Consider the following 22,519-nt stretch of genomic DNA (forward strand, 5'->3'; position numbering starts at 1 on the left):
CTTCCAGAGACAGAGTCACCGGGTTTAAGGACCTCCTGGTTGAGGGGCGAGTGCCTGTGAACAAGTGTGTAATCGGAGTCTGGTCGGAGTACTAAGCAGTAGGCCACTCGAACTTGTGCGAACTGGGTATACGTGTGAATAGATGGTTTGACGTACACAATCGTGCATGCGACCAGAGCATGTAATCACGACGTTAGCAGGTGCCCAACTGACAGTTCAAACGCATGAAAATTTCAGGGGACATTCACGTGTGCGGTTTGGGGTTCAAATAGATGGACTACTCGAACGGGTCATATACGTCGGCTGTTTGAGGCAGTAACACATGAGGGAGTTGAATGTGTAAAGAGCTTGGTATATTTCAAATGACTCTGTCTAGTACACATGGGAGCTACCAAGCAGGTCTCGTAAAAAAAACCAACAAGTTTGGCATCGCAGCGCGCTCTAGCCGCCCGTGCTGGTATTGCGCCCGCCCACTAGTACTGCTCCCGCCTGCTTCATTAACAATGGACATCTGCCCCGAGAATATCAGCGACCCGGATATTCAAATCATCTAGGACCAATTACCTGTATATATGAAGCAAACACTGTTGAGGAGCAGTATTAGCAAGGGCAGCACAGCGGGTACTAGCGCTCACCATGGGACCCCACCCGCGATCCAGACGGGCATGCCTGCACCGCAAGGGCAGCCATAGTGTGCATTGACGGCAAAGGGCCAAGGGAAGGGAGAACATGGTAAGCAGGTCCGCAAAAGGTAGCATATAGTCGCATATAGGTACTTCAAGTACTCACCGCCAGCGGAGGCCATGACCGCACAGCTATAGTAGACCTAGTCCAGCGGCATGTATACGGGTATACTCCCTAAGGTTACGAGATAAGCGTACCCATGTCCAATTTCCCACAAAACCCATCCCACACCCTCCACTATCGCCGCCGCCTGTGACCCAAGGGAACCCCTAGAAAAGCAGTGTTTGTTAGCATCCCATGTAGGTCAGAAGGAGTCTACATATGACATAGAGGAGGATGCCTTACTGAGAGAGATGTGTCGGGGCAAGTTTGAGGCGGTCTCCAGACTCGGGGTCCAGAGAAGGTGATGGAAGGGGATAAAGATGTGAAATCATCTAAATCGAGCGCCGTCAGCTTGATATCTGAGGCTTGATTAAACCTGCTTGGATATTCCCGGTGAGTCAAGGTGCTAACCCTAGATATAGACCAAGATACTCACAACTTACAAACTACATATCGACTCACGGTTCGAGTAGACTATAGTAGGCCATTTCATCAAGATGATTTGCAGTTTCTTCAGGATACGAGGGTGTGTCGGAGTTGAAATACCAACTACATATTATTAGTTCGCCTATTTATGTCGATTTGCATCTAACCAGGCATTTGACCCGATTTGCCGTTCACACCCTTCAACTAGCTGGTACTGGCTAGTACTTGCTCGCGTACACGCGCTTGAACCAGCAGGTCCTTAAACGCGGTGAGTGCTAGCACAACGTACAAAGTCAGCAGATTCACTTCTTTCCATAGAACGTCGCGGGCGCGATGCCCTCCGAAGGTTTCGCCACAGCCTTGCCCTTGCTCCGACATCCTTCTAATTGTGCGCTAGATGTACGATTGATGTACAATTAGAGTATATACTGTACATGTTGTGTATAGCGATTCATCTTCATGCGAAACAACCAGGAAGGTATAGATGAGCGAAAAGTTATACTTTACATTGTCGTGCGATCATTGAAGCCAGCTCGTCCGCGGTGACGGGCCTCTCCACGCATCTCGATAGGCGTAATGCGAGCAACGTCGCTAGGACATGTTTGCACTACGGCGATTCAGCACGTCAGCTAGCGGTGAGGAAGGGAATGATGGCGCACCATGATTTGGGTCTCGGACAGCAAGACAGAATAGGCATACGCCGGGCATGTGCAGTACGCGGTGGCCGTCGCGACAGAAGGCAGCCCCGGAAACACGGTGTACGTCGCCGTCGAGCCAAGCACTTCGTATTGCGGGCGGCCCCATGGGGTCTTATAAAGGATGACTATATCGACAAGGACGCCATCAGCTGGCCAGCTCAACTGTATGGTATGCGGATGGTAGAGGGCTTGCCGCTATCTCGGTCGATCAGGTCCAAAGCACCTAACAAGAGGGTTTCAGGGAAGAAGAAGCGGAGCTTCTCGAGCGATTCATCGACTGTATAGCATCAGTAAGAAAGCCATGTAGGCATGGTATATCCTAGTGGCAAACTGACTAGTATCGGCAGTCAAACCTTCTAAGACTTGGTTGAGGATTGTGGTGAGTTCTGCAGACGCCATCACATCATTGCCTGGAGTCAATAGACAACGACAGGAGTGTGGTTCATCTGCGCTCTATCGCGTCAGCAGCAGTATCCATCTACAGGAGGTACAAACGTACTCACTCCGCTTGTATAGTGGTTGTCTGCCAAGCCCTTAACCGCCCATTCGCTGAAGATTCGGATTCGACGATGCCATAACGGGGTGGCACAGCCACCCAGGTTCCTTTGCGGAGGAGATCGAGTCCTGTGGATTTATCGCCCGACCACCACACAAATTAACGTAAGACGTCAAAAATGCTGATCCAGTACCTGTTTGTGTTTGCGCAGGTGCATGAAGACTTTCGGATACCGGAACTGCTCTCAATCTCCGAACTCTATGGATTTGAGATCAAATTTCCTGAGCGACTCGAGGATAGAGACACGTCCCGGCCGTTCATGCTCCTCGAGCTCGAGAGTGAAGAACATGCACGACTTCTTTCAAGAAGATGCATTCTGATCAGGTAATGCTAGCCTCTATAAGGCTCCTCCCAGTTACTCATGTCCTGATATGCTCAGATATGTCTGCGAATTCTACGCTCGCGGAAAGTCCTACGAGGAGGTGCACGAACACAACCGGGCGCGATCTTCTCTATGGGAGAAGTACATCGAAGACACTTCGTTCAAATTCCTGGTAACAGCTTTCAACCACACCATCCCGCAATGGCGGCAGAGAGACGTTGTCGAGAGCTTCTCATACATGGACTTCCGGGGCAAGATCGACATGAAGAACCCGGACATCACCTTGACAGTCTTTGAGGAATGTTGGTACAGTGCCTTCGCACCGCCTATATTATCCAGGAAGTGATCTCAAATTTGTCTTTCGCTCAAGATCCTGATAAGCATGGGACTACGCGCGAGAAGACAGAAGGCGATGGCCAATTCGATGAAGTCTGGTTTGGGAGGTTGGTACGTTTGCCATTGTACTCATGAAATCGGTATCCCTTGGAATCGGAAGGAATTCCTACTGATGACAATATGTAGATTGAAGTAGGTTCCGCGAGACCGCTGGTGAAGACATTCGACGTCAAAAAACGGGTCTATTATGGCAATACCAGTATGGAAGCCGAAATATCCCTACTGATGGCCAATCAAACCCTAGTAAGGCGGATCATCGTCTACGCGTGGGATGTGCTTACAGGGCACAGGCTTCTCCGGGAAAGCTGATATACGATCCCTTCATTGGTACTGGCAGTATGGCTTATGTAGGACCGCCCACCTGAACGAGTACCACGCAGGGACGCTGATCTGTCTTCTAGACTACTGCTCACTTCGGCGCCTTCGTCCTCGGCTCAGACATTGACGGCCGGCAATTGAGAGGGAAAAGTCAGAGACCCGGAGTTCATGCACAGTTCTGCAGTGCTCATGATTGTCGCCAGTCAAACCGCCAGGTATCATCCGCGCTGCTGCTCAATACGGCGTTGCCAGCCGCATCGTGGATCTTTGTACATTCGACGTGACCCAGAATCCTTGGAGGTGCGGAAATCTGTTTGACGCTATCATCACAGATCCTCCATGTAAGATATTCATACCTATGTGTTCCACCTTGCCTCATGAGATACCATAGACGGCGTCAGAGCAGGAGCCAAGCGGCTAGGACGGAAGAGCAACCGGCCACCACGAGAAGCTCCAGCGCCTGCGCACACTGAACGGCCGTGAGTGGCCCCTATGTGGTCGTGCAGTTCAGCCTTCTCACCCACACATTCCAGAGACGATCAACCATATATACCACCCATGAAACCGTACGAGCTTTCCGAGTTAGCGCGGGATCTCGTCATCCTTGCTCGGTATATGCTCAAGCCGCGCGGACGCCTTGTGTTCTTCCTGCCGACGGTCACGGAAGAGTATGAAGAGCTTGACGTCCACGCGATGCTCTGTGATGGCATGGAACTCGTTGCCAACTCTCTACAAAACTTCGGGTCCTGGGGTAGACGGGTGTGTATCACGTCCACTTTACATCAAGGAAGATGAGAAGGCTGAAGTCATCGCAGTTGATCACCATCCGCAAAACGACGGCGGAGAGGTACCCGCCTCCGATCTTTGATCCCGCACGCGCTGTCACGGAGGCCATGGACGTCCACGTACCAGCCCATAAGGATTTCCGTGAGAAGTACTTTCAGGGGTTCAAAAAGAGCGATGACAGCATTGAAGACATGCAAATAGGGTGATGGGTATAGGACAACAGGCAGAAACGCATCGTCAGTCGAAGAGCCATGTAGGAGACTCACTACTTCTACAAGTACCCACGAACCATACGAGGGGAGATTATCGTATAAACATATCAGAGTGCAACCAGGAGCATTGAATACAGCGACGAAATTGCCAGGGACAGTAGAAGGATGGCGTTCAGAACACTATAACAGATAAGAGCAATATCACTTCATGGACATCATCAAGCATGCTCTAGTGACTACGATTGTCGATGTAACGTGCGGTTGCGGCGATGCGGAAATTATGCGGGACCACGGTGTGTCTGTTGATATTTAGTCTCTGCGTCAACATACTCAGTGTTCAAGAACGTACTCGTAATATTCTTGAATCTGAGCTCCATCCATGATGAGGACGTCGCCCTGAGTACCGTCAGCAGCGTACGCAGGACCCAGCACAAAAAGTGACATACGTGGTGCAACTGCAGCGTCAAAGCGTTACACTTCATTCCGCCACCAGTGTCCTTGCGATACTTCTTCAGCGGCCGGAAATGCATGACGGCAGATGATCCAAGCGATAAGGACGCGACCCTCGGACCCAGACCGTCCTCCGCATCACTGTGAAACTAGCAATCCGATACCCGTCAGCACTGGAGACGCGCACACGACAACAACGACGACACGACACGAACCGCCATACTCTGCTCTTCCATGTAAGCCGCACTCAGAACTTCGTTGAACCGGTACGGCTGGTTCTCAGCTTGCATGATGCTCATCATGCGGGATTGTATCAAATCGCGCGCTTTGACTACAGCGGACGGTGCAACATCAAAGGGCACAGTGTCCGCCGTCCCACCAACATACTGCGCGAGTAGGATTAGCATATAGATATACGTTGAGGTTGCCACCGTGCTCACCTGGTATGGTTCTCCGGCTGACGAAGTAGAGCGTAAATGCATATTGCTCCCAGTGAAGGAGGGCACTTACTATTATGGGAAAAGTAGTTGGTGAGCAGTTCTCCTCGGCATTGATGCTGCAGTCCATCACGTCAGTCAGCACACGGACGTAACAATACGGTACCTACTCTTTTAAGGGGCCACCTCCGTAATTGGAGTTCACCCGTGCCAGCTTGGTCTTGGTACTCCTGGAAGATCTCGTCGGCCACTTCGTTGGTCCGTGGTGTGCCCAGGATCAGATATATACGCCCCCTGTATAAAGCTTGTATGACTGCAACTCCACAAACGCAGACGGCGGTACCGACCGGTTTTCAGGTAGTATGTAAATATGGTAGTAAGCATGCAGTTCCTCGTCCCTGAAGGGCATCAACTGCGACACTTGGATCCCTGTTGCATTGGATGTGTCGATGAGACCCATGCACCATACAGGTGACCCTTATTGCTTTTGCTTACCAGAGTCCTCTGCGACCTTATGAGTAAGGAAACCTAAACTTTTGTGTGCCCGCAAATCCTTCGGGCTCCTGGCCATGCCAATGATTTGTAGAGTCGCCTGCCGAAGCGGATTGGTATCGACTGCATGCGTGTATGGTCTCATGGCGACTTACCCCACAGTTCTGACATTCCCAATACTGCCACTTATACCTGTCCGACTTGGTGATCTGTGACGGGCAGCAAGAGCAATGTTCGCTCACCTGCACGACAAGCGTCCACAGTCCTTGCAATGCCAGCCTCTGGTGAATCGACGGCTCGTAATGACCCCATCTGTAGCTTCGGTAACAGGGGTCTGGGGAGCGATATCCTCCATCGCTTCGTGGTTGCACTCAAGTGACGCTCTAAGGAACGCCTCTGAATAGGTCAGATCTTGGGGCGGTGATGTACCGTTCATGATCCAGAACGCAACACAGCCAGGATGAAGGCACATCCAGCCTTGTTCGTAGACCCGAGGAGACGCCTTGTGGCATGAAGCACATGGCGAGTACTGTGCTGAGAGGTTGCCGAGCTTAAGCCTGATCTATATGTGGGCTACGCAACAATCAGTAAGGATATATGACCGCTTACGGTGCAGCGATTCTGCAGGCCTCGAGGCCTGATGATCCGTCTTGTTCAATCCACCAAGGCGCTGGCTGCTTGTCACACCATTCGAAGGCGAACTTGTACCGGACCACGAAGCCGTAGTTGTTGTCTGCTGGTTGGCGCTCCGCTTCCGGATCATCGGTGTGACGTCGGCGATAGGTATCGCGGAGAAAAACGGTGCACTCACCCCACGCATGTGCAATATGGTAGAAGCCGAGCACGACATAGGTGCAGTTCGCCTTGGTGGAGAGGTCGTATGGGAATAGTGCATACCGGTCGTCGATGATGAGAACGACCGGGCGACCCATTTGTTGTGTCCGCAGCAGGGCTCTGACCGACTTGTCCCCTTCTTCTTGGTCAGACGCTTTTTGCAGCTTCGTTCGACCCTTGCTATTATGCAAACTCTCCGCCTTACCACCGCTGAGGAGCAAGTCGGCGGCTGTTCCAAGCAAGATGCATAGCAACCAGAATCTGTGGACTCACCCGTGAGATATTATGAGACGACCATCACGAGCGAATATGTCACGACTGTGGGCCGATCAACCATTGCAGAGAAGTCGCTCGGGGTGACTGTACTTACTCGGCCGAAAACGCACTGAGCAGATATCCCTTGACCAATTCTTTGGAGTGATAGACGCCAGATTGATAGCTCCTGAACCAGTCCAAGGACTCGCAGACTTCCTGTCTCGACTGTGGGCGCCAGTCACTATCCTTCAACGACGGCGCATTGTAAAGCTGCCTACCTTTGCCCAGATGATAGGGCGCGCAGTCAATGGTTTTTTGGGGACAGTAGGCGGCGACGGGGGAACAGATCGAGGAACGCGGACACCAACAGGAGGGGCTGAGAGACAAAGGAAAGACATGTGTCAGAGGACAGGCTGAACGCAGAGTGAAGCCAGCCTCACCGGTCGCAGATTTGAATATTGCGTCAGGAATGGGGGGTATATAGGCCACGCCTATATCATTTACGTGGGATGAAGCAGCCTCGGACCCTTGCGCCTGAAGGGTCCGACGAGACGAAGCGACCTGACTGAGCGGGATATCCTCCTCCTCCGAGTCCCCATCATCATCGGAATGTAGCGGCGCATCTTGTACGCCTGGATCGGGTGTCCACTCACCCGCAACGCTCACGGTATTCTGAAGCTCCATCAACGCCCCCGTCGCAAGGTTACGCACCATGCGGTCCGCTTCTGCAAGGTTGGCGGGTATGCCCAGCGAATCTGGAGCGGGGGCTGGGGCCTGCTTCGTCAGCCGTCGTCGTGCCGGACGCTTGGGGAGCTTCAAGATCTTCCGGGAGCCTGAAGGTACTCGGGGAGCGTTCGAAATGCCATTGACGGAGGTGGCGGGGTCCCCGCTAGTCGAGGGAGCCATAGTGGGCGGATCAGTGACGCGCCCTGTAGGCAAAGCGGAAGATGGCGCTGAAGGGGTTCCTCGATGACCATCATCAGACAGACGGACATCGGGATGCGCGGCGAGAGGCTTCTTCCTCCGATGTTCAGTGTGCGATGGGACGCCCTCGGATACTCCGGTAGGGTTCGCCTCAGAGTCCTTCCCTCGATGACGCTTGGGAGGGCGTACCGAACTATCTGCGCCTCTGATATTGCGCTCCCGCTCCTTCTCGTTGCCCTTCTCGCCGCGCCTTGGTTTGGGTCTAGCATATTTTGAACGAGGTATCCGGCGAGCAGCCTCTGGGGCGGCGGGATGCACGGCTATGGAAGCAGAAGTTGGTCCCGACATCCGCTCTGCTTCTCCATGATCCGCAGGAGGTAACATGGGATCGTCGCGGTCCTCAGACGCCGTGCGCACCCTAGACCTCTTGGCCCGCCGGGTAGGCGGGGCTGAAGCGGACTGCTGTGCACCGTTCGCAGGAACTGCAAGATCCTCAAGGTCGTCCACGAGACCACGCTTCGCCTTCGAGTAGTACTTGAATTCGTCCTTGGCAAGCTGAGAGAGTTTCCCGTGGTTAGTGGCGGCGCGAGGCGGACGTTGACGTGTGGGCTCCGTGGGGCCGTCCCTCCGTGCCCTCCTTCCCCGGCCTTTGCCGAATCCGACTGGAGGTTCCGCGGCAGTCGTCCCGCTTACATCGCTTGGCGTCGAAGGACAGACAACGGTAGGAGAGGAGGAGGCACTGTCTGTGCGGTCCCCGGATGCCTGCTTTACAACATTCATAAGAAACCATGCGGAATGCGAGGGCGGGACGAAACCCTTCACCTGGTCGTGCGCAACAGTCATGCACGGTGGCGGATCGTTCTGGGGCTGTGAATGCGCGACCTCGAAGGCCACAGCATCGTGATCCCCACGGAACACAACCACGCCCTTGTCCTCCTCAGGGAAGGTCATAGCGGCCCAAGGGTCGCGAGCATCAGCGTCTGGAGTGTGCGTGAGGCTCCCAGAGGAAGAGAACTCTGCTGTCTGCGCACTCCCGCCACTCTGTGCGGAGGATTTATCTCTCCCAGTGGCGCCGGTGACCATGGTGCCACCATCTGTGGAAGTCGCGTCCGCAGCTTTCCTTGATTTTCCACTGGCGGTGCGGCCTGCAGCGTCTCTCCCGACACTTGTGGTGGGCTTCCTCGGCGCCCTCTTTCCGCGCGAACCGCGCGAAAGTGATGTCTGGGAGGAGTGCTCGTAGGACGCAATCTCTTGTTCTTTCTGTATCTGTGTACTAGCCCTACCAGCGCGAATGCACCCGGAGTTCTGAGGTCGACGTGAGAGCTCGAATTGGAAGCTGAACCCTCGCTTTCGGCGTTCGCGATTGACGACGTCGAGCGCGGCCTGTTCCTTGTCGCTGTACAAGGCCCAGTAGAATCGCACGAAAATCTCGACAGACCCGAGCGACGCGTGGTCGATGTTCTTCGTCTGGGTTTTGCCCTCGGGCGCGAATGCGTATTGACTGCTCCATTGCACCGCTGCTGCGCGCGACTGAACACGTCGAGTCACCGCGTTTACGGGTCATCGAATGGAAGAAGTATGCCAAGGAGCGCAGGTGCACCAACGTCGTTATGATTCACCTTTCCTGAACGTGAGAACGAAGGCCTGCACTCACGCTTTCATTGTCATGGACCTCCTTCGCGAGAGTCGCGATCCAGTTGTCGCCTCTCCGATTCTGGGTAAGGCCGTTACGTATCATGAACTGGCTGAGGAAGGGCTCCTCCTCGAGGAGATTCTTGTCCCAGAGATCATTCGGCGGCTTCATGTCCCCAGTCCCAAGTTTATGCCTCTCTTTGGAAGTCGCAGTACGTCGCGTGCAGGGGGAGATTTAGGGACGGACGGCTCCCGCAGCACCCGGTTGGGATTGGTGGCTGGAGACAACTTCGCCGCGGTCCAACCTGACGCGACTACTTCCGCTTCGTCAATGATCTTACCAAAACCGTGTGCATGAGAAGCCGACGTCAGTTCCACGCGGCTCCGGAACTTCTCGTACTAAATTCACACACAAAGGCGGTACCCGAATGTGAGCGTTATTTGTGTTCCATGGACACCACCGCTACGGATACTGCGCACGTCATGTCTCCATGGAATAAATGACAGATTGCCTCCGAAGCACAACGTTGGGCGCACAGACACGTCCGCGGACTCAGCGAAAAGCAGAGATTCTATGTTACGTGCCAAACATCGCATCACTACGCAACCCTTGCTCTACTTGGAAAGCGCGTGCTGGAGCGCCTCATACACATCCGCCTCAATCCGCGCCTCGACCTTGTCCTCCTCCGAACCGTTGCCTGCCGCAACCTTCAGCGCCTCCTGGAGGTTCGCACGAACGGCCTTCACGAGGGTGTCGTAAGCGTCAGTTTGCACAGACGAAGGCTTTGCAAGGCACGAGGATGAGGACAATACATACCTCTGGTGAGAAGGCATCAAGGGGAGCAGCCTCGACCGCGTTAATGGTAAGCTTGTTGTTCGGGTGAACGGTAGCGAAGCCGCCAGAGACTTGGTATATGAAGAGGCGATGTAGGGTGCAACGAGTGGAACGAGTGGAGTTTCACGGTTTCGAATGAAGACGGACAGAGGACGGATCGAGTAGGGCAGATGAAAGTCAGGGGGTTGCCATACAGTGGGTAAACAAGGACGAGGGGGACGCGTACCGAACCACTTTTTCGACGTGTTACCACCCTCAATAACCTCAACGACACCAGGGCGGAGAGGTTCGATCGTCGGCGCGTGGTTGGCGAGGATACCCATATCACCAGTTGCCGCAGCAAGGTTCACCTGCACGACATCTGCGGAAGTGAAGATGGCCTACATCAACGAAAACAAGTGCCAGGCGCGATCAGAACGAAGTCATTACGTCGCGGTGAGGGTGGAGTGAGCTGTTGCTGGCAGACGCACCTGGTGGGGGAGGACGAGGGACAAACTGATCTTGTCGGCAGCCTCGGCGTAGCCTCTCCTGCCGAGGGCGAAAGTCCTAGGTGCTCTCCGAGCAGCAGAAGTGACGAGACGGAGCGCAGACATTAGTTTTGTGGCAGACCGGGTTGTGCGCAACGACCAGCTCGTCTGCCCGCCGTCCCTACCCCCGGGCAATGCCGGAACGCCCCTTCACGTGCCTGGTCTCACGCCTCCGGCCTCTTGGAACAAGCTAGCGGCAAGCTTCAAGTTCATGATCTCCATTCATATGATAATAACCCAAATCACTATGGACCCCGGACGGGGCCCGCCCCGGTATGAAGCTGACTCCGGGGGAGAAGCGGTACTATTCTCGTCTGAATACCAGCATAACGGTATGGGATGTCCTAACGTAGTACACATTATGCCAGCGCTTGAGCTGATCCGGCCTCGAGCAAATGACTTTCCATCCGAGTCGCTGAATAAGTGCTCAACCATCCACACGAGCCTTAAACGCTCGCAGCGGGGCGAGAGAACAACTCCAATGCATTGACAGCGGTGAGAGTCGATACGTACAAAGACCGCATGAGTCGGGAGTAATCTCCGTCATGGTTTGCTCGCACCTAGTCAGACCTCTGTCTGATAACCATTCAGAGTATATTCCCGCGCATAAGCACTTACGTGATTGAGATCGTCGAAATACGCTGTCTTGAGTGCCACTGGAATGCAGATGGGAGGAAGTCTTGCTTTGAGGAGCGGGATGCAAGCTAGAATACGAGATAATCTCCCATTGCCATCCTGGTTTCGAGGATGTGTTCAATGTCCGTTCAGGCGGTGCCAGCCAGGGTAGAGACTTGCCTCGAAGGGATGGATACTAATGAAAACATGGCTGATCCATGATGCTGCAGCAAATGGATCCATGTCTGGGAGACGCAACAATTCCTGCAGTTCATATCAGTTAGATGGACTTCCGAACAGAACAAAGACCACGTGCGTTGAAACGCGCGCAGAAACCGTTCAGCTCTTGGTTGACTTCGTAGTAGGGGCAGAACTGAACCACAAGTGGATCTTCACCCGGCGACCTAATCCTTCGTATCAAAACGTTGACACAGGTTTCCTGGCGGGTGACTCCAATGTCTAGATATGTCAACCGACTCTCCCCGCCTTCTTGAATCCTGAGGACGCGACTAGAATGCATCAGGTTCTTGTGTAGACGACAGATGGTCTCCACAGTAAGCTGGAAGTTTGGATCATTAATCATGCTGAACACCAGATCGAATGCCTGCGGCGAAGACGGTCTAAGCGAAGAGACAAGACTGAGGCATTGAAAGTATGTACCTTGCGGGTGTCCTGGAGAATGAAGAGAGCTTCGGCCCGATCACGGACAGCCCCGCTCTTGATGTCCTCATTCCCTATTGTCTCTATCTCATTGTAGAACCCAAGTTGAACCAACCTGGTTGTCGCCTAGTCATCCAACATCAGCTTCGCTCATAGGTACTCATTCAGATGACGCACGGACGGATGAAACTCAACCGTGCCCTCAAGTGCATTCGACTCGATGCAGTGGTAGTTGAGGTATCGCGACATCACTTCCTGGGAGTTATCACCTAAGAGCGTCCATGTCGTCTGCAAGAATTCAATCCGGGATCGTTGCAGCCGACAATAGGGGAACGGGTCTTCCGATGTACCCTTGCGCCACCGCTGGCTTGGTGTGAAAAGATGACTGTTATTCATGTAGTGGCGGACTTCAACTTGCGTAAGCTATAGAGAACTCAAATACGTGCAGAGACGCTCACGATTCTCCTTCATCTCGTTGATTAACGAGGCATGGAACTGCTTGAGCCGTGCACCGTAGCCCGCATCACCGAGGTGGCTTTGGAGCTAAGGTCGCTCATAGTGTGAGGCAAGTCATAGAGAGATATCACAACTCACCTTAAGGTACAAATGCAGTGAGGTCAGTTTCCTGTCGAGCGAAAAACGCATGTCTGCTACTCGTAAGAGGAGGAAGGGAACATTTGGATATTTTTCCAGGAGGTCTTCCCATAGACGACCTGTCTTCGCGCAGGCATAATCGTCTTGTGTATCTGCACGAAATGACGCCTCAAGATCCCTTTACTTCTGCTGGAGTGAGGACATCTACTGGGACCGTCTAAGGTGATGCGCCACAATTAGCGACAGGTTACGATGCCGTCCGTATGTATAGCGAAAGAACTCAGGAACGGAACCATACCGAGACGATAGCATGTCCGAGAGTTGTCCTCTCTCTATTTATAAAGCGAGATAGGTGTAGGTTTGTGGGTGGCATCTTGGAACTGGGTGGTGGAAGCAGGGAGCAACTGTAATTATCGTGCTGAGCCACAAACAGAAGAACACACGACGGCCCGATATCTCCGGCCTAAGGAGGTAGCAAGCGCCCAACGGGCGCTCTGTGTTTCTGCCCAGCGACTTCCTACTTTGATATCTGACGTTCACGACAAACTCCTTGTGTCCCAGAGACTCTTCCCCGAGGCGACTGACACTCATAACTCGTGCATTTCGCCTGTTTAGTCCTACATGAATCCTCGGCGACTTTCCGACTCATGACTAGTAGCCTAATGGGGTCGGGGTAGGGTTCGGCAAAGGACGGCGTTTGCCCGCTGGTGTCTTCGAGGCCCCAGGGCTAGGTCCGAGAAATGGCACCTGTACACCGCGTTGGCTCTCCTTGATATCACAACGCGCTGCATCGGTAGTTTTCTATGGTTGCTCGGTTAGCCTAATTCGCCCATGTAAGTTATGATCAGTAGCCCACGCTCACCTTGCCCGCTTGCTTCTGTTTGGCATAGAATGCAAATAAGTCGGCGATCTGTTGCTCCAGACCTTGCCTCTCCCTCTGCAGCCTGGTGACCTCCTGAGTCATGTGAAGGACTTCCCGCGTGAGTTCTTTCTTGAACTCTTCTACGTGTACTGACGTATCGCTTTAACCTCTGTGTAGAAAGGATGCGACGAAGGCTTACTCTGAACGTTGATTGCCGTTGCTTCCTTCATGGCTTCGACGAAGCGCAGACGCTCTCCGCGGATGTCGTTCGATAGTTCTGGCACGATAGTTAGTCGTCGGGCAGGCGACCATTAAGGATATCCGCACCTGTGGCCAGTGCCTTCAGCATCCTCTCTTGGTCCTGGCGCTGACGATCGATCATCCCAATGACGGATTCAGTCGCTGAATGCGCTATCAGCAACTCATGTACCACCATATACAAGAGTACGTACTGAGCATATCGCGTGCCTCGGCATTGTGCTTCAGATCCTCCTGTACGGCGGCAAGCAGGCCGTTTACCGAAGTACATAGGTTGGCAGCGTCCTGCTCGCGATCCTGATTCTGCACCAGGAGGCGTCTGATGTCGGAGAGTAGGCTGCCTTGCATAGGTCCCGTCTGCTCTCTATCGGAAGGGCTAGTTCCGCTTTGCAGCTCGGGTACTGGACCTAGCTCTCGGCAGAGCTGTTGGACGCCGGCAGCTACTCCTTCTATCTGCGACGTGCCGTGCTTGACGAACGCCTCGAGCCACTACTGTGGTGTCAGGTAATACGATTATTCAGATATACTGGGATGCGCACCGTATTAAGCTCATTGAGGTAACGGATGCTGTCCGTTTGTTGCTCCATTTGAGCAGTACGCTGTTCTCGCGCATCGTTCAGGAGAGCTACGACGTCTCCCAGCTGTGTCGCTCCAGTAGCATTGTCGGCGTCCGGGACCACTGTCTGTCCGTTTTCTGGGTTGTGGTGTGTCTGTTGAAGCTGAAGCACTTTATCCAGTTTCTCCTGCAGCTCGACGAGCCTCGAAAGATCTTGATCGCCCTTGATCCCCTCCCCCTGCTTCTGTGAGTCCCTGATCGCCTCGAGAGCCGTATGAAGTGCTGAGAGATGGTCCTTCAGCTCGACTTGGACCAGTTCCAACTTCGCCATGACCGCCGTGGCATCTTTCGACTTTGTTGCTGTCAGAGACTTGGGTAGACGGCGAAGCTCCTCAAGAGCCTCGTCGACGTTCGCGCGTATACTCGCGATGTTTGTTCCGTCCGCCGCTGATCGCCCTTGCAGGACCTCGATGCCGCGCTTGATATCCTGTAGCAGTGGCTTGGCTAGAATTTCTGAGCCCGGGGGCGCCGCTACACTGTCGACTCCGGACGTCGTAGAACCAGCAGGTGGTGCTAGTGGAAGGTCGACCAACTTATACGTACGTGGTGACTTTGCGTATTCCCTCGACTTCAAGCCTTCCTGGTTGCCGTCGTCCACCGAATATTGAGAGGCGGGGGAGAACAGTCTCGCGTTTCGGCGCCTCTCCTCGCTCTCCGTTTTGTCGACTCGACTGCGTGGTCGCGGAGGCGGCGATCCCATCCGGGACGCAGCCGCATCTAGCCTGCTCGGCCGCGCTGACACTGGCGACGCCCCCTCATGCGACCCCAAGTAGGAGTTCAAGATCGACGTAGCGACGCTCGACGCCGAGCTCTCCTGCCGCCTCAGATGTGTCGTCAGGATCTCGCTCTTGACATACCGGCGCGGCATCGGCGACAACGGAGTCGAGGGACGGGGATTCGGAGACGCGCTCTCGATCTGGGCGAGACGCTGCTTAACCACCGAGCGCTGGTCGAGGTTGCGGATCGACGGACTCTGGGTACGTGTGGGGCTCTGGGGAGAGGTTGGGGAGGTGAGGAACGACCTGCGCACGCTCATGGGTGTTGGGGGCATTGGAAGAGGCGACAGCGCGGACGACGATATCGACAGATTCTGCAGGTCAAGGCGCGGAAGGACGGGTGGTTTGGAACGCTCTGACGGGACTGGAGGAAGCTCGCGATCCATCTTGGAAATGCGTGAGGAAGGAGAGGCGTGACTCGGAGTTCCTCCTACAACCATTATCGCTGAGCCTGACGGACCTTGCGTAGCAGGGCTTGGCGAGGCGAAGTCTTCCCGAGCCGGGACACGGGCACTCTCGGACCTGACAGGCGAGAGCATTCTGTTCTCCTGAGCCTGCAGGACTGCGTCCCTATAGGACACCCGCCGTGAGATCCCATGATCGATGAGCACGGAACAGCAACAACGTACCATACCGCGCTGACCCACATCGCCCTCTCCGTTAGCGAGTGCGCAGCGAACTTCTCCCTCGCGCGGCCCTCGAACAGGAGCTCGAACACCTTCCACGCCTCGTCCGCAGGCAGCAGCCCCCGCTCCTCAGGTTCCAGGTCCACAGGGGCCAGCGAGCGCACGTCCGTGCACGCGGTGAACGGCACGAGCCTCGGCGACGGGTTCCCCTGCGGGGTGTCCCACATCACCAGGATGTGCGTCGAGTGCAGCTGCGCGGTGCAGTTCATCCATACCGGCGGGAGGTCCGAGTCGGGGATGCGCGAGAGGTACAGGAGCGGGCCCGCCTTGCCCGTGTGCCCTTCGACCGGCGAGATGCACACCACCTTCTCGTCCGTTCCCCCTCGCGCCGCCGGCGGGATCTGCAAAGTCAGCGCGCCAGGCTTCTGCTGCCGACGCGCCTGCGCCTCGTCCTCCGCTGCCCACTTAGGGCTCGGACTCGGATCAAAAATGCGCGCGTTCGGCGGGTTCGGGGGTAGGTCCTTGAGCGTCGGCTTGTGCCTCTTGAACACCGAGAGCAGGTTGCGGAACGACTCGCGGATCGGGAGCCGGCCCTTGTCCTTCTTCTCCCCCTGGGGGCTCCTGCGCGCAGCGGTCGCCCCCCGCCTGTCCGCCGCCGCGAGGCCGTAGCCGAGCGAGGGGCTCGAGCTCGCGGCGTCGTCGAGCGCCTCGAAGCGGCCTATGAGCGCCTTCGTCGTCCCGCGACGGGACAGCTGGCTCGTTCCGGGGCTGGAGGCCTCGCTTGGGGGGCGAGGGAAGTAGGATCCTAGGCCTTCTCCTGGGCTGCCGCTGTCGCGGTATGCGCGCACCCCGGAGCGAGACGAGGTTGCGCTGGACGGAGAGCGGACGTGAACGCCACCGGCTACGTTCGACGCTAGTCGTGACCTAGACTTGGGTCCATTTCCATGCGGCCCTTCCTCGTCGTAGGGCGTGTTCACTGACGAGGACTCGTTTGTGGCCGAGCTCAATGCACTCAGCGTTTCGGGCTGAGAGTACAGTGAGGACATGTTTGCAACGAGTACCACGTGCGGCACCGACGGGTTCTGCGCCGAGTCTTTTTCGTGAGGCTGACGTGTCAGCCGCACTCGTAGAACTTAAGATGTTCTACTATGGTGTCAGTTCAGTACGCACTGCTATGCATCACGTCTCACTGAGCCACTGCGGTCTGCTGGAGGATTTGATGCTAACAAGAATGTAGTCATAGCAGTAGGAAGTAGACAGCATGCCAAAGAGGTTTGTTGACCTGCGGCCCAATGCATAACACAATTGTTGCGGTCCTATTGACAGCGCCTACAAGTACAGTAGTGTACACACCAAGCAACTATTGACATGTCCGACACTTGTTCACTTCGAAGTCATACCCTGGACGAGTTGGATCTGGTCGAGGTTATCAGCAAGATGTGGGGGTACAGATGTGTACGTCAAGTCAGCGCATACACGCACCTCATCTTTAGTGATAGTCCTCAACTCGCCAGGCGACGCAGTGTTCCCAGTGGCAGCGCTATATGCGACGTCCACAGCACGTCCGACGGTCCCCCGGTTCGACACCCAGTAACGAATCTGGTCCGGGATGACTTCGATGACCGCCACCCGTGGATCGTTCTGGTCACCCTTGTGGATGCCGTCGCCAAGGTCACCGAACCAAGCAGCGACCCTGTCGTGCAATGTCAGCATGCTGAACACGGTGCTAGGCGCAGAGAAGAAAGATATACGTACAGGTGGCTCCAGTGCTTTGCAATAAGCTCTTTGTCCTGGGAGATCCTCGCCCTGCCGGCATACGAGGCCCAGTTGGTGGTAGAGGGGTCGTAGAACGAGACATTGACGTGCGAGTCGTTCTCGATCTCGTCGAATTTGTGCGTCACGCGGTTTCCGATAAAGATGAGCGAGACCTGGTTATGTTCCACAGCTGTACAGCGAGGATTTCGGCCAAGCATTTGTGAGACGCGGCGAAGGCGAGGACGAGGGGAGGTACTCACGACCTGCGGGAGCCATGGCACGCGAATGTATCTCGCCACTAACAGAGCGGCTGGCGAGCATGCCCGTCTTCACGCTCTTGACGATTGCGCGCAGACCGTCGATCTTTTCCTGGGGCGAGACGTTGTGACTCTCCGCCTGAGCGGAGTAGGGGTCGAGCTCCTTGTTTGTGGACATGATGAGGAGTGAGTTCGAGTTGGATGTAGGAGTCGTGTAGAAGAGTAGGTGCGCTGGGGGCAGCTGTCTATGAGTCCGGAGTTTGGGTATTTATGCATGGAGAGGCGACTGGATGGGAGACTGACGTTGGGCTCTGACATCATACGTCGATGGTGTCCGTCATTTAGTTCATGTTCGGCTCGCATCCTGGATATAGCCCACACTCACCTGGTCCCTTATACAGTACTTGGCATGCGACCCGTGCCATGAATGCATGACGTGTGGCAGTATAGGAAGAACACCTCCCGGGACCAGACGTGCTCGAACCGCGACACGGTACGTTTAGTGACGCGAAAGTACGTACTTTTGCAGATCACTCTAGGCAACGGTCCGAAATAGGCCTCCTGTGAGCAGCTCCGAAGAGGATTTCCCAATCTGTTTGGCAGGTCGGGGCTTGCACCCAGCACTCCACCTGGAGCTCGCAGGTCAGGTCCAGCCATTTCCCCGCCTGCCGGGCACGCATTACATGATCGAGCTCGACCCGGCCGACCGCAGAGACCCAAACAACAGCCTCGTCGTCGTCGCCGGCGACGATATATAGGAACCGTCGGAAGGAGATGCTGCGGGTGCCAGGCGACGGGAACAGAAAGAGATCGACCGCGAGCGGAGGGCAGGGCAGCCTACCGCGAGGTCGATTTGGCAACGGGCGCCAAGCCCGTTCGCAGGGTTCGATTTTCCGGAGGCTTTGTCTTGCGCCCGCCTCTCAAAAAGCTCATCAGCACGCCCTTGTTTTCCCCCAAACATCCTTCTCGACTGCTTGCTTGCTCGTCGTTGCCACTAGTCTCTGCTCTATTGCTACGCACCATACCCACGTCCACGGTCTCAGCTTCCTCCACGCAATCTTGTAACCCACATATACCGCTCCACGACAATCACGCTCCACCGTAACGCCATCCAAATAGCACTCTGACACTCACGACACCTCCAGACCCATCCCAACTCCAGACCGACCCAAAGCCTCGAACCCGGACTCAGAACCAGATTCAGCATGTCCGCCACGCTGGGTTACTCTTCCTTCTTTTCCTCTGGCCTCCTCGCACCGCATACTCCAAGTGCTCAGGCGCCTCGCGAGCCATCCCCGTCTACTCCTCGGGCGTCCGTAGCCAATCTCCCGGCCGATGACACTACGCCTACTGCGCATACAACCACAACCCACGCGGTACATGAGTCCCAAGTGCTCCCCTCGATCTCCATTCCAGCGGCAGACGACTCTCGACCGCGTCTCCGGCGTCGACGGTCCTCTCTTGCGGGGTCCGCATCCCCGCTCACGAACATAAAATCGTCGGGGCCAATCCGCAATGCCACCGCGTCGGTACAGCGCAACTTGCGTGCGCGGTCAGGAAGCGATGCGAGCGTCCTGTCGACTGCGTCTGCCGCTTCTGCTGCAAACGAGAACAGCAATACAAACACTGGCTCCAAGCCAACAGGCATCATTGGCAGGCTTCGCAGCGGCAGCCTCGGGACTGCACTTCGGTAAATCCTCTTAGCCACTGTGGCCATCCTCGTAACATATTGACTGATTCTGTTTTCCACGCATCTGCCGCCTCCTTCACGCATCCGCCTCCTCTCTTCACACTGTCTCCATCAGCCCGCGGAGAGGACTGCGCCGCGTCGCGCCACCCGTCCCCGCCCTACCGCCCCCCAGCGCGCCCCTCCCAGCGGTGCCCGCGCTGTCGAGCTCGCCCACTTCGCCCCTCTCGACCATCGTCGGCAGCCCGACGTCGCCCGCGTCCCCGCGCCGGCCGCTCGCCCGGCGCGCGCAGACGTCCGACAACTACGAGCTGACGGCGTCGCCGTTCACCGTCGCGGGTTCGTCGCCGATGTGCGTCGCGGACGACGAGGACGCGTTCGCGGCGAGCGTCGCTGCGCTCGGCAAGCGCGCGCTGCAGGATGATATGCAGGTCGACTACCCGAGCCCGGTCGACGGCCCTGTGTCCTTCGACTGGGGCATGGCGCGGAACTAGATTCGGCCGCCGATGTTCTCTTGTGACGTACGACATACTACTACTACATGCCGGTGCTCCTGGGGAGTGCTGGACGTTACCCGTTCCTCTTCTGTTGCCTATATCTCGCCACTCGTACTCTGAACTTTTCGACGACGGACCTTTTACTCTTCTGAATCCCGACTATGCTCATTCCTGTCTATCCCACTCTCCGTACAGTTGGTGATGCTAATGGCCCCGATTACGCATGTTACATACATCCGCATATATACCTACCATACTGTACGATGACTAAAATACCGTCGTTCGCGCGACTTGAGGCATGCCTCCGGGTGCGACGATGGACTACTTACGTATACATACCGCTATATTGTTACATTACCCCTGCTTCGTGTTGACAATTGACCATGACTTTTCACGTAATCGCACGTCTCTGCGAGATCATGCATGCGAAAGTGTACGTACGACGTGCTTAAGATGTGTCGTGATTTTGCGCGCGGGACAAAGATTTCCTGGGGGTGTAGAATCCTCCTCATGCATCAGCACAAGAAGGGCGACTCAGGCGTGATTGTAGAATACTGAGCGGAATCGCAGTAATCATTGCGCGTGAATGTGGCGATCGCCCCATTTCGGATATCTAGACGCCGATCCGGGCACCCCCTCTGCAATTCCCAGTCTCAGCACCCTCACCTTCGGTCGAGCACCTGATCTCAGCCGTTATACACCGCATGTGGCACTGTCGTGCTCAACCACGATTGTGGTGCCTGGGGCCACGAACTTCGATTCTGCGGCTTGAGCGAGATGACAGCGGGTTGCGAGCGGCAATTTGAGGCCAGCTCAGGCTCTTAGCCTGAGGCACCTATTGCGAGGTGTGATGTCAGGCACAAACCTCTGGGGGCCTTTTATCTACAGGATGGATGGTGAGCGCGCTGTTTGGTCCCATTCCGCTAGTTCATTTACTCATGTCTGGCTGATCAGTGACAGTAGTTCCGTTCTAAGATTGACCGCCCGCACAACCTGCTACTATGTCACAGCGTTACGAAGCACGTGAGTAAGGCGTCAAACTAGTTAAGGCGATGAGTTAAGTCGACAAGTCCATAGAAATGTTGTACCGACGAGTCGACAGCAGATGGGAGGGAGGTATAAGGACGAATATAGAAGGGGATAGTATAGACAATAAGTGAGTGAATAAAGATGGGTATTCATACGAACACGCATGGAAAAGTGAGGTGTTAGTCCTCCGAAGCAATGCCTTCCCGGTCAAGCTCCTCAAGAATGTCGTTCGGGAGGACACGGTGGCTGTGATACTTCTTGGCTGCCCACGCCGCCTGCTTCCCATTGAGACCGCGACGATAGGCATCCATAAAGCGGTGGGCCCGGGTGTAGAACCTATGCCAAAAAAGGCTCGGTAAGCGCTCAGTAAGTCGAAAAATAGAAACTGACCTTCGGATCGTAAGAAGCGGGATTGTGTCCAGTGCGGCAAGAACATTCCTTTCGAGATCAGCTTCTGCCGAAGATGACGGCATTTCTCGGTACTTCCGCTTCGCAAATCCCCAGCACTGCTCGATACAATTGAGCTCACAGTGGAACTTTGGCAGGTACAGCACATCAAACCCACGAGACCGGCAGTGGGTCTCAAGCAGGGTCTCGATGTCCCGGAAGTCCGGTTGATTGTACAGGAGCCGTCGGACACAGCAGGACAGGGCAGGGGGTTTGCACTTGAATCCAGTGCACTCCCTTGGAAGGCCCGTGAGAGTGTACCCACGCTCTGTCAGAATTTGCGCCATTCCCTTGAAGACGCCAGCGCGAGAATGTCCGGGCTCAAAATAGAGCGACTGCGGCTTCCCATCGAACCATCCGTCTGCCATGGGGACCTTCACCTTGTGCTTTCTCCCCTCCATGTCGGTCGTTGTCTGCTCCACCCCGAAGAGTGGATTGCCTGGTTTTGTTGGGTAGAGGGACATCTTGTTGGCAGAGAGCGCATCAGCAGCACGCTTGAGGTGAGTAGGTGCGTTGTCGAAGAGGAATACATGTTGCTCATTGGGGTAGTGTTTCGACAGGATGTCCATGGCAGTGGTGGCATGCGTGAGAATGTCTTCATGCGTAAAGTAGCTGTCTCGATTTTTTCCTGGCCAAAACTTGACTCGTGCTGACTCCTTTCCATCAGGAGAGCGCAACCAGCCGTACTCTGCAGAGACGAAATCGGCAACCATCAAAGATGCGCCCTCTCCTTTTACCCGTGGTACTGCCTTCTCTGACTTGTGCACCCAGCGTTGAGTACGGCGGTCATGAGCGTAGAAGACGGACTCATCGTGGTGCCAGTAGACGACCCGCCGATTATGAGGGCGAGGTGAGTCCTCTGGAATAGGGACCTCTGTTCCATCCCTGTTCCACTGACGTGCTGAATAGTCGTAGTCCGCAATTGCAGGTAGGAACTTGGACTGCCGGTACTTG

At 55.3% G+C, this 22,519-nt stretch overlaps 12 protein-coding genes across 12 annotated transcripts; 2 read left to right on the forward strand and 10 right to left on the reverse strand.

Annotated features, from left to right (window-relative positions):
* Positions 1–339: 339 nt before the first annotated feature.
* Positions 340–981, reverse strand: DICSQDRAFT_133136 (uncharacterized protein). Its single transcript, XM_007362105.1, has 2 exons — positions 565–981; positions 340–511 (listed from the first exon to the last, which is right to left on the reverse strand). Exons 1-2 carry the CDS (start codon positions 729–731, stop codon positions 442–444), a joined length of 237 nt encoding a protein of 78 aa, XP_007362167.1. The 5' UTR covers positions 732–981; the 3' UTR covers positions 340–441.
* Positions 982–1,708: 727 nt separating this feature from the next.
* Positions 1,709–2,185, reverse strand: DICSQDRAFT_51134 (uncharacterized protein; the record flags this gene model as incomplete). The annotated part of the gene is made up of 3 exons (XM_007362106.1): positions 1,709–1,819; positions 1,872–2,035; positions 2,074–2,185. Coding segments are annotated over 3 exons (387 nt in total), but the record flags the coding sequence as incomplete, so codon positions are not given.
* A 399-nt stretch (positions 2,186–2,584) lies between these two features.
* Positions 2,585–4,494, forward strand: DICSQDRAFT_51154 (tRNA guanosine-2'-O-methyltransferase; the record flags this gene model as incomplete). Its single annotated transcript, XM_007362107.1, has 10 exons — positions 2,585–2,790; positions 2,846–3,090; positions 3,159–3,235; positions 3,311–3,427; positions 3,475–3,531; positions 3,586–3,652; positions 3,706–3,843; positions 3,894–3,981; positions 4,036–4,261; positions 4,318–4,494. 10 exons carry the CDS (start codon positions 2,585–2,587, stop codon positions 4,492–4,494), a joined length of 1,398 nt encoding a protein of 465 aa, XP_007362169.1.
* A 235-nt stretch (positions 4,495–4,729) lies between these two features.
* DICSQDRAFT_166545 (uncharacterized protein) lies at positions 4,730–6,024 on the reverse strand (the record flags this gene model as incomplete). The annotated part of the gene is made up of 9 exons (XM_007362108.1): positions 4,730–4,799; positions 4,850–4,896; positions 4,947–5,099; positions 5,166–5,336; positions 5,391–5,407; positions 5,461–5,506; positions 5,558–5,681; positions 5,735–5,816; positions 5,883–6,024. 9 exons carry the CDS (start codon positions 6,022–6,024, stop codon positions 4,730–4,732), a joined length of 852 nt encoding a protein of 283 aa, XP_007362170.1.
* Positions 6,025–6,484: 460 nt separating this feature from the next.
* DICSQDRAFT_50493 (uncharacterized protein) lies at positions 6,485–7,118 on the reverse strand (the record flags this gene model as incomplete). The annotated part of the gene is made up of 4 exons (XM_007362109.1): positions 6,485–6,630; positions 6,691–6,923; positions 6,987–7,031; positions 7,084–7,118. Coding segments are annotated over 4 exons (459 nt in total), but the record flags the coding sequence as incomplete, so codon positions are not given.
* Positions 7,119–10,139: 3,021 nt separating this feature from the next.
* On the reverse strand, positions 10,140–10,952 carry DICSQDRAFT_51200 (epsilon subunit of F1F0-ATP synthase N-terminal domain-containing protein; the record flags this gene model as incomplete). The annotated part of the gene is made up of 4 exons (XM_007362110.1): positions 10,140–10,265; positions 10,342–10,430; positions 10,586–10,739; positions 10,830–10,952. 4 exons carry the CDS (start codon positions 10,950–10,952, stop codon positions 10,140–10,142), a joined length of 492 nt encoding a protein of 163 aa, XP_007362172.1.
* A 240-nt stretch (positions 10,953–11,192) lies between these two features.
* DICSQDRAFT_152704 (uncharacterized protein) lies at positions 11,193–13,051 on the reverse strand (the record flags this gene model as incomplete). Its single annotated transcript, XM_007362111.1, has 9 exons — positions 11,193–11,446; positions 11,505–11,621; positions 11,682–11,765; positions 11,818–12,105; positions 12,162–12,287; positions 12,339–12,568; positions 12,620–12,704; positions 12,756–12,923; positions 13,007–13,051. The coding sequence occupies 9 exons, from the start codon at positions 13,049–13,051 to the stop codon at positions 11,333–11,335; spliced, it is 1,257 nt and encodes a 418-aa protein (XP_007362173.1). The 3' UTR covers positions 11,193–11,332.
* A 548-nt stretch (positions 13,052–13,599) lies between these two features.
* DICSQDRAFT_50364 (uncharacterized protein) lies at positions 13,600–13,847 on the reverse strand (the record flags this gene model as incomplete). Its single annotated transcript, XM_007362112.1, has 2 exons — positions 13,600–13,766; positions 13,817–13,847. The coding sequence occupies 2 exons, from the start codon at positions 13,845–13,847 to the stop codon at positions 13,600–13,602; spliced, it is 198 nt and encodes a 65-aa protein (XP_007362174.1).
* Positions 13,848–13,906: 59 nt separating this feature from the next.
* On the reverse strand, positions 13,907–16,939 carry DICSQDRAFT_51460 (uncharacterized protein; the record flags this gene model as incomplete). The annotated part of the gene is made up of 5 exons (XM_007362113.1): positions 13,907–14,019; positions 14,070–14,160; positions 14,278–14,364; positions 14,505–15,023; positions 15,893–16,939. 5 exons carry the CDS (start codon positions 16,937–16,939, stop codon positions 13,907–13,909), a joined length of 1,857 nt encoding a protein of 618 aa, XP_007362175.1.
* Positions 16,940–17,276: 337 nt separating this feature from the next.
* On the reverse strand, positions 17,277–18,083 carry DICSQDRAFT_166549 (uncharacterized protein; the record flags this gene model as incomplete). The annotated part of the gene is made up of 4 exons (XM_007362114.1): positions 17,277–17,309; positions 17,376–17,586; positions 17,649–17,838; positions 17,909–18,083. 4 exons carry the CDS (start codon positions 18,081–18,083, stop codon positions 17,277–17,279), a joined length of 609 nt encoding a protein of 202 aa, XP_007362176.1.
* Positions 18,084–19,046: 963 nt separating this feature from the next.
* Positions 19,047–20,448, forward strand: DICSQDRAFT_178079 (uncharacterized protein). The gene is made up of 2 exons (XM_007362115.1): positions 19,047–19,595; positions 19,711–20,448. The coding sequence occupies exons 1-2, from the start codon at positions 19,111–19,113 to the stop codon at positions 20,084–20,086; spliced, it is 861 nt and encodes a 286-aa protein (XP_007362177.1). The 5' UTR covers positions 19,047–19,110; the 3' UTR covers positions 20,087–20,448.
* An 849-nt stretch (positions 20,449–21,297) lies between these two features.
* On the reverse strand, positions 21,298–22,515 carry DICSQDRAFT_51379 (uncharacterized protein; the record flags this gene model as incomplete). Its single annotated transcript, XM_007362116.1, has 2 exons — positions 21,298–21,454; positions 21,509–22,515. Coding segments are annotated over 2 exons (1,164 nt in total), but the record flags the coding sequence as incomplete, so codon positions are not given.
* Positions 22,516–22,519: the final 4 nt, after the last annotated feature.

Source organism: Dichomitus squalens (genome assembly GCF_000275845.1).
Source record: "Dichomitus squalens LYAD-421 SS1 unplaced genomic scaffold DICSQscaffold_3, whole genome shotgun sequence".
Classification (NCBI taxonomy): domain Eukaryota; kingdom Fungi; phylum Basidiomycota; class Agaricomycetes; order Polyporales; family Polyporaceae; genus Dichomitus; species Dichomitus squalens.

Coding starts and splice junctions, on each gene's coding strand:
- DICSQDRAFT_133136 (XM_007362105.1), bottom strand. CDS start 731: ATGTTCTCCCTTCCCTTGGCCCTTTGCCGTCAATGCACACTATGGCTG. Junction 512..564: donor TGTTTGCTTCATATATACAG/GTAATTGGTCCT, acceptor TTCTCGGGGCAG/ATGTCCATTGTTAATGAAGC.
- DICSQDRAFT_178079 (XM_007362115.1), top strand. CDS start 19,111: ATGTCCGCCACGCTGGGTTACTCTTCCTTCTTTTCCTCTGGCCTCCTC. Junction 19,596..19,710: donor AGCCTCGGGACTGCACTTCG/GTAAATCCTCTT, acceptor TGTCTCCATCAG/CCCGCGGAGAGGACTGCGCC.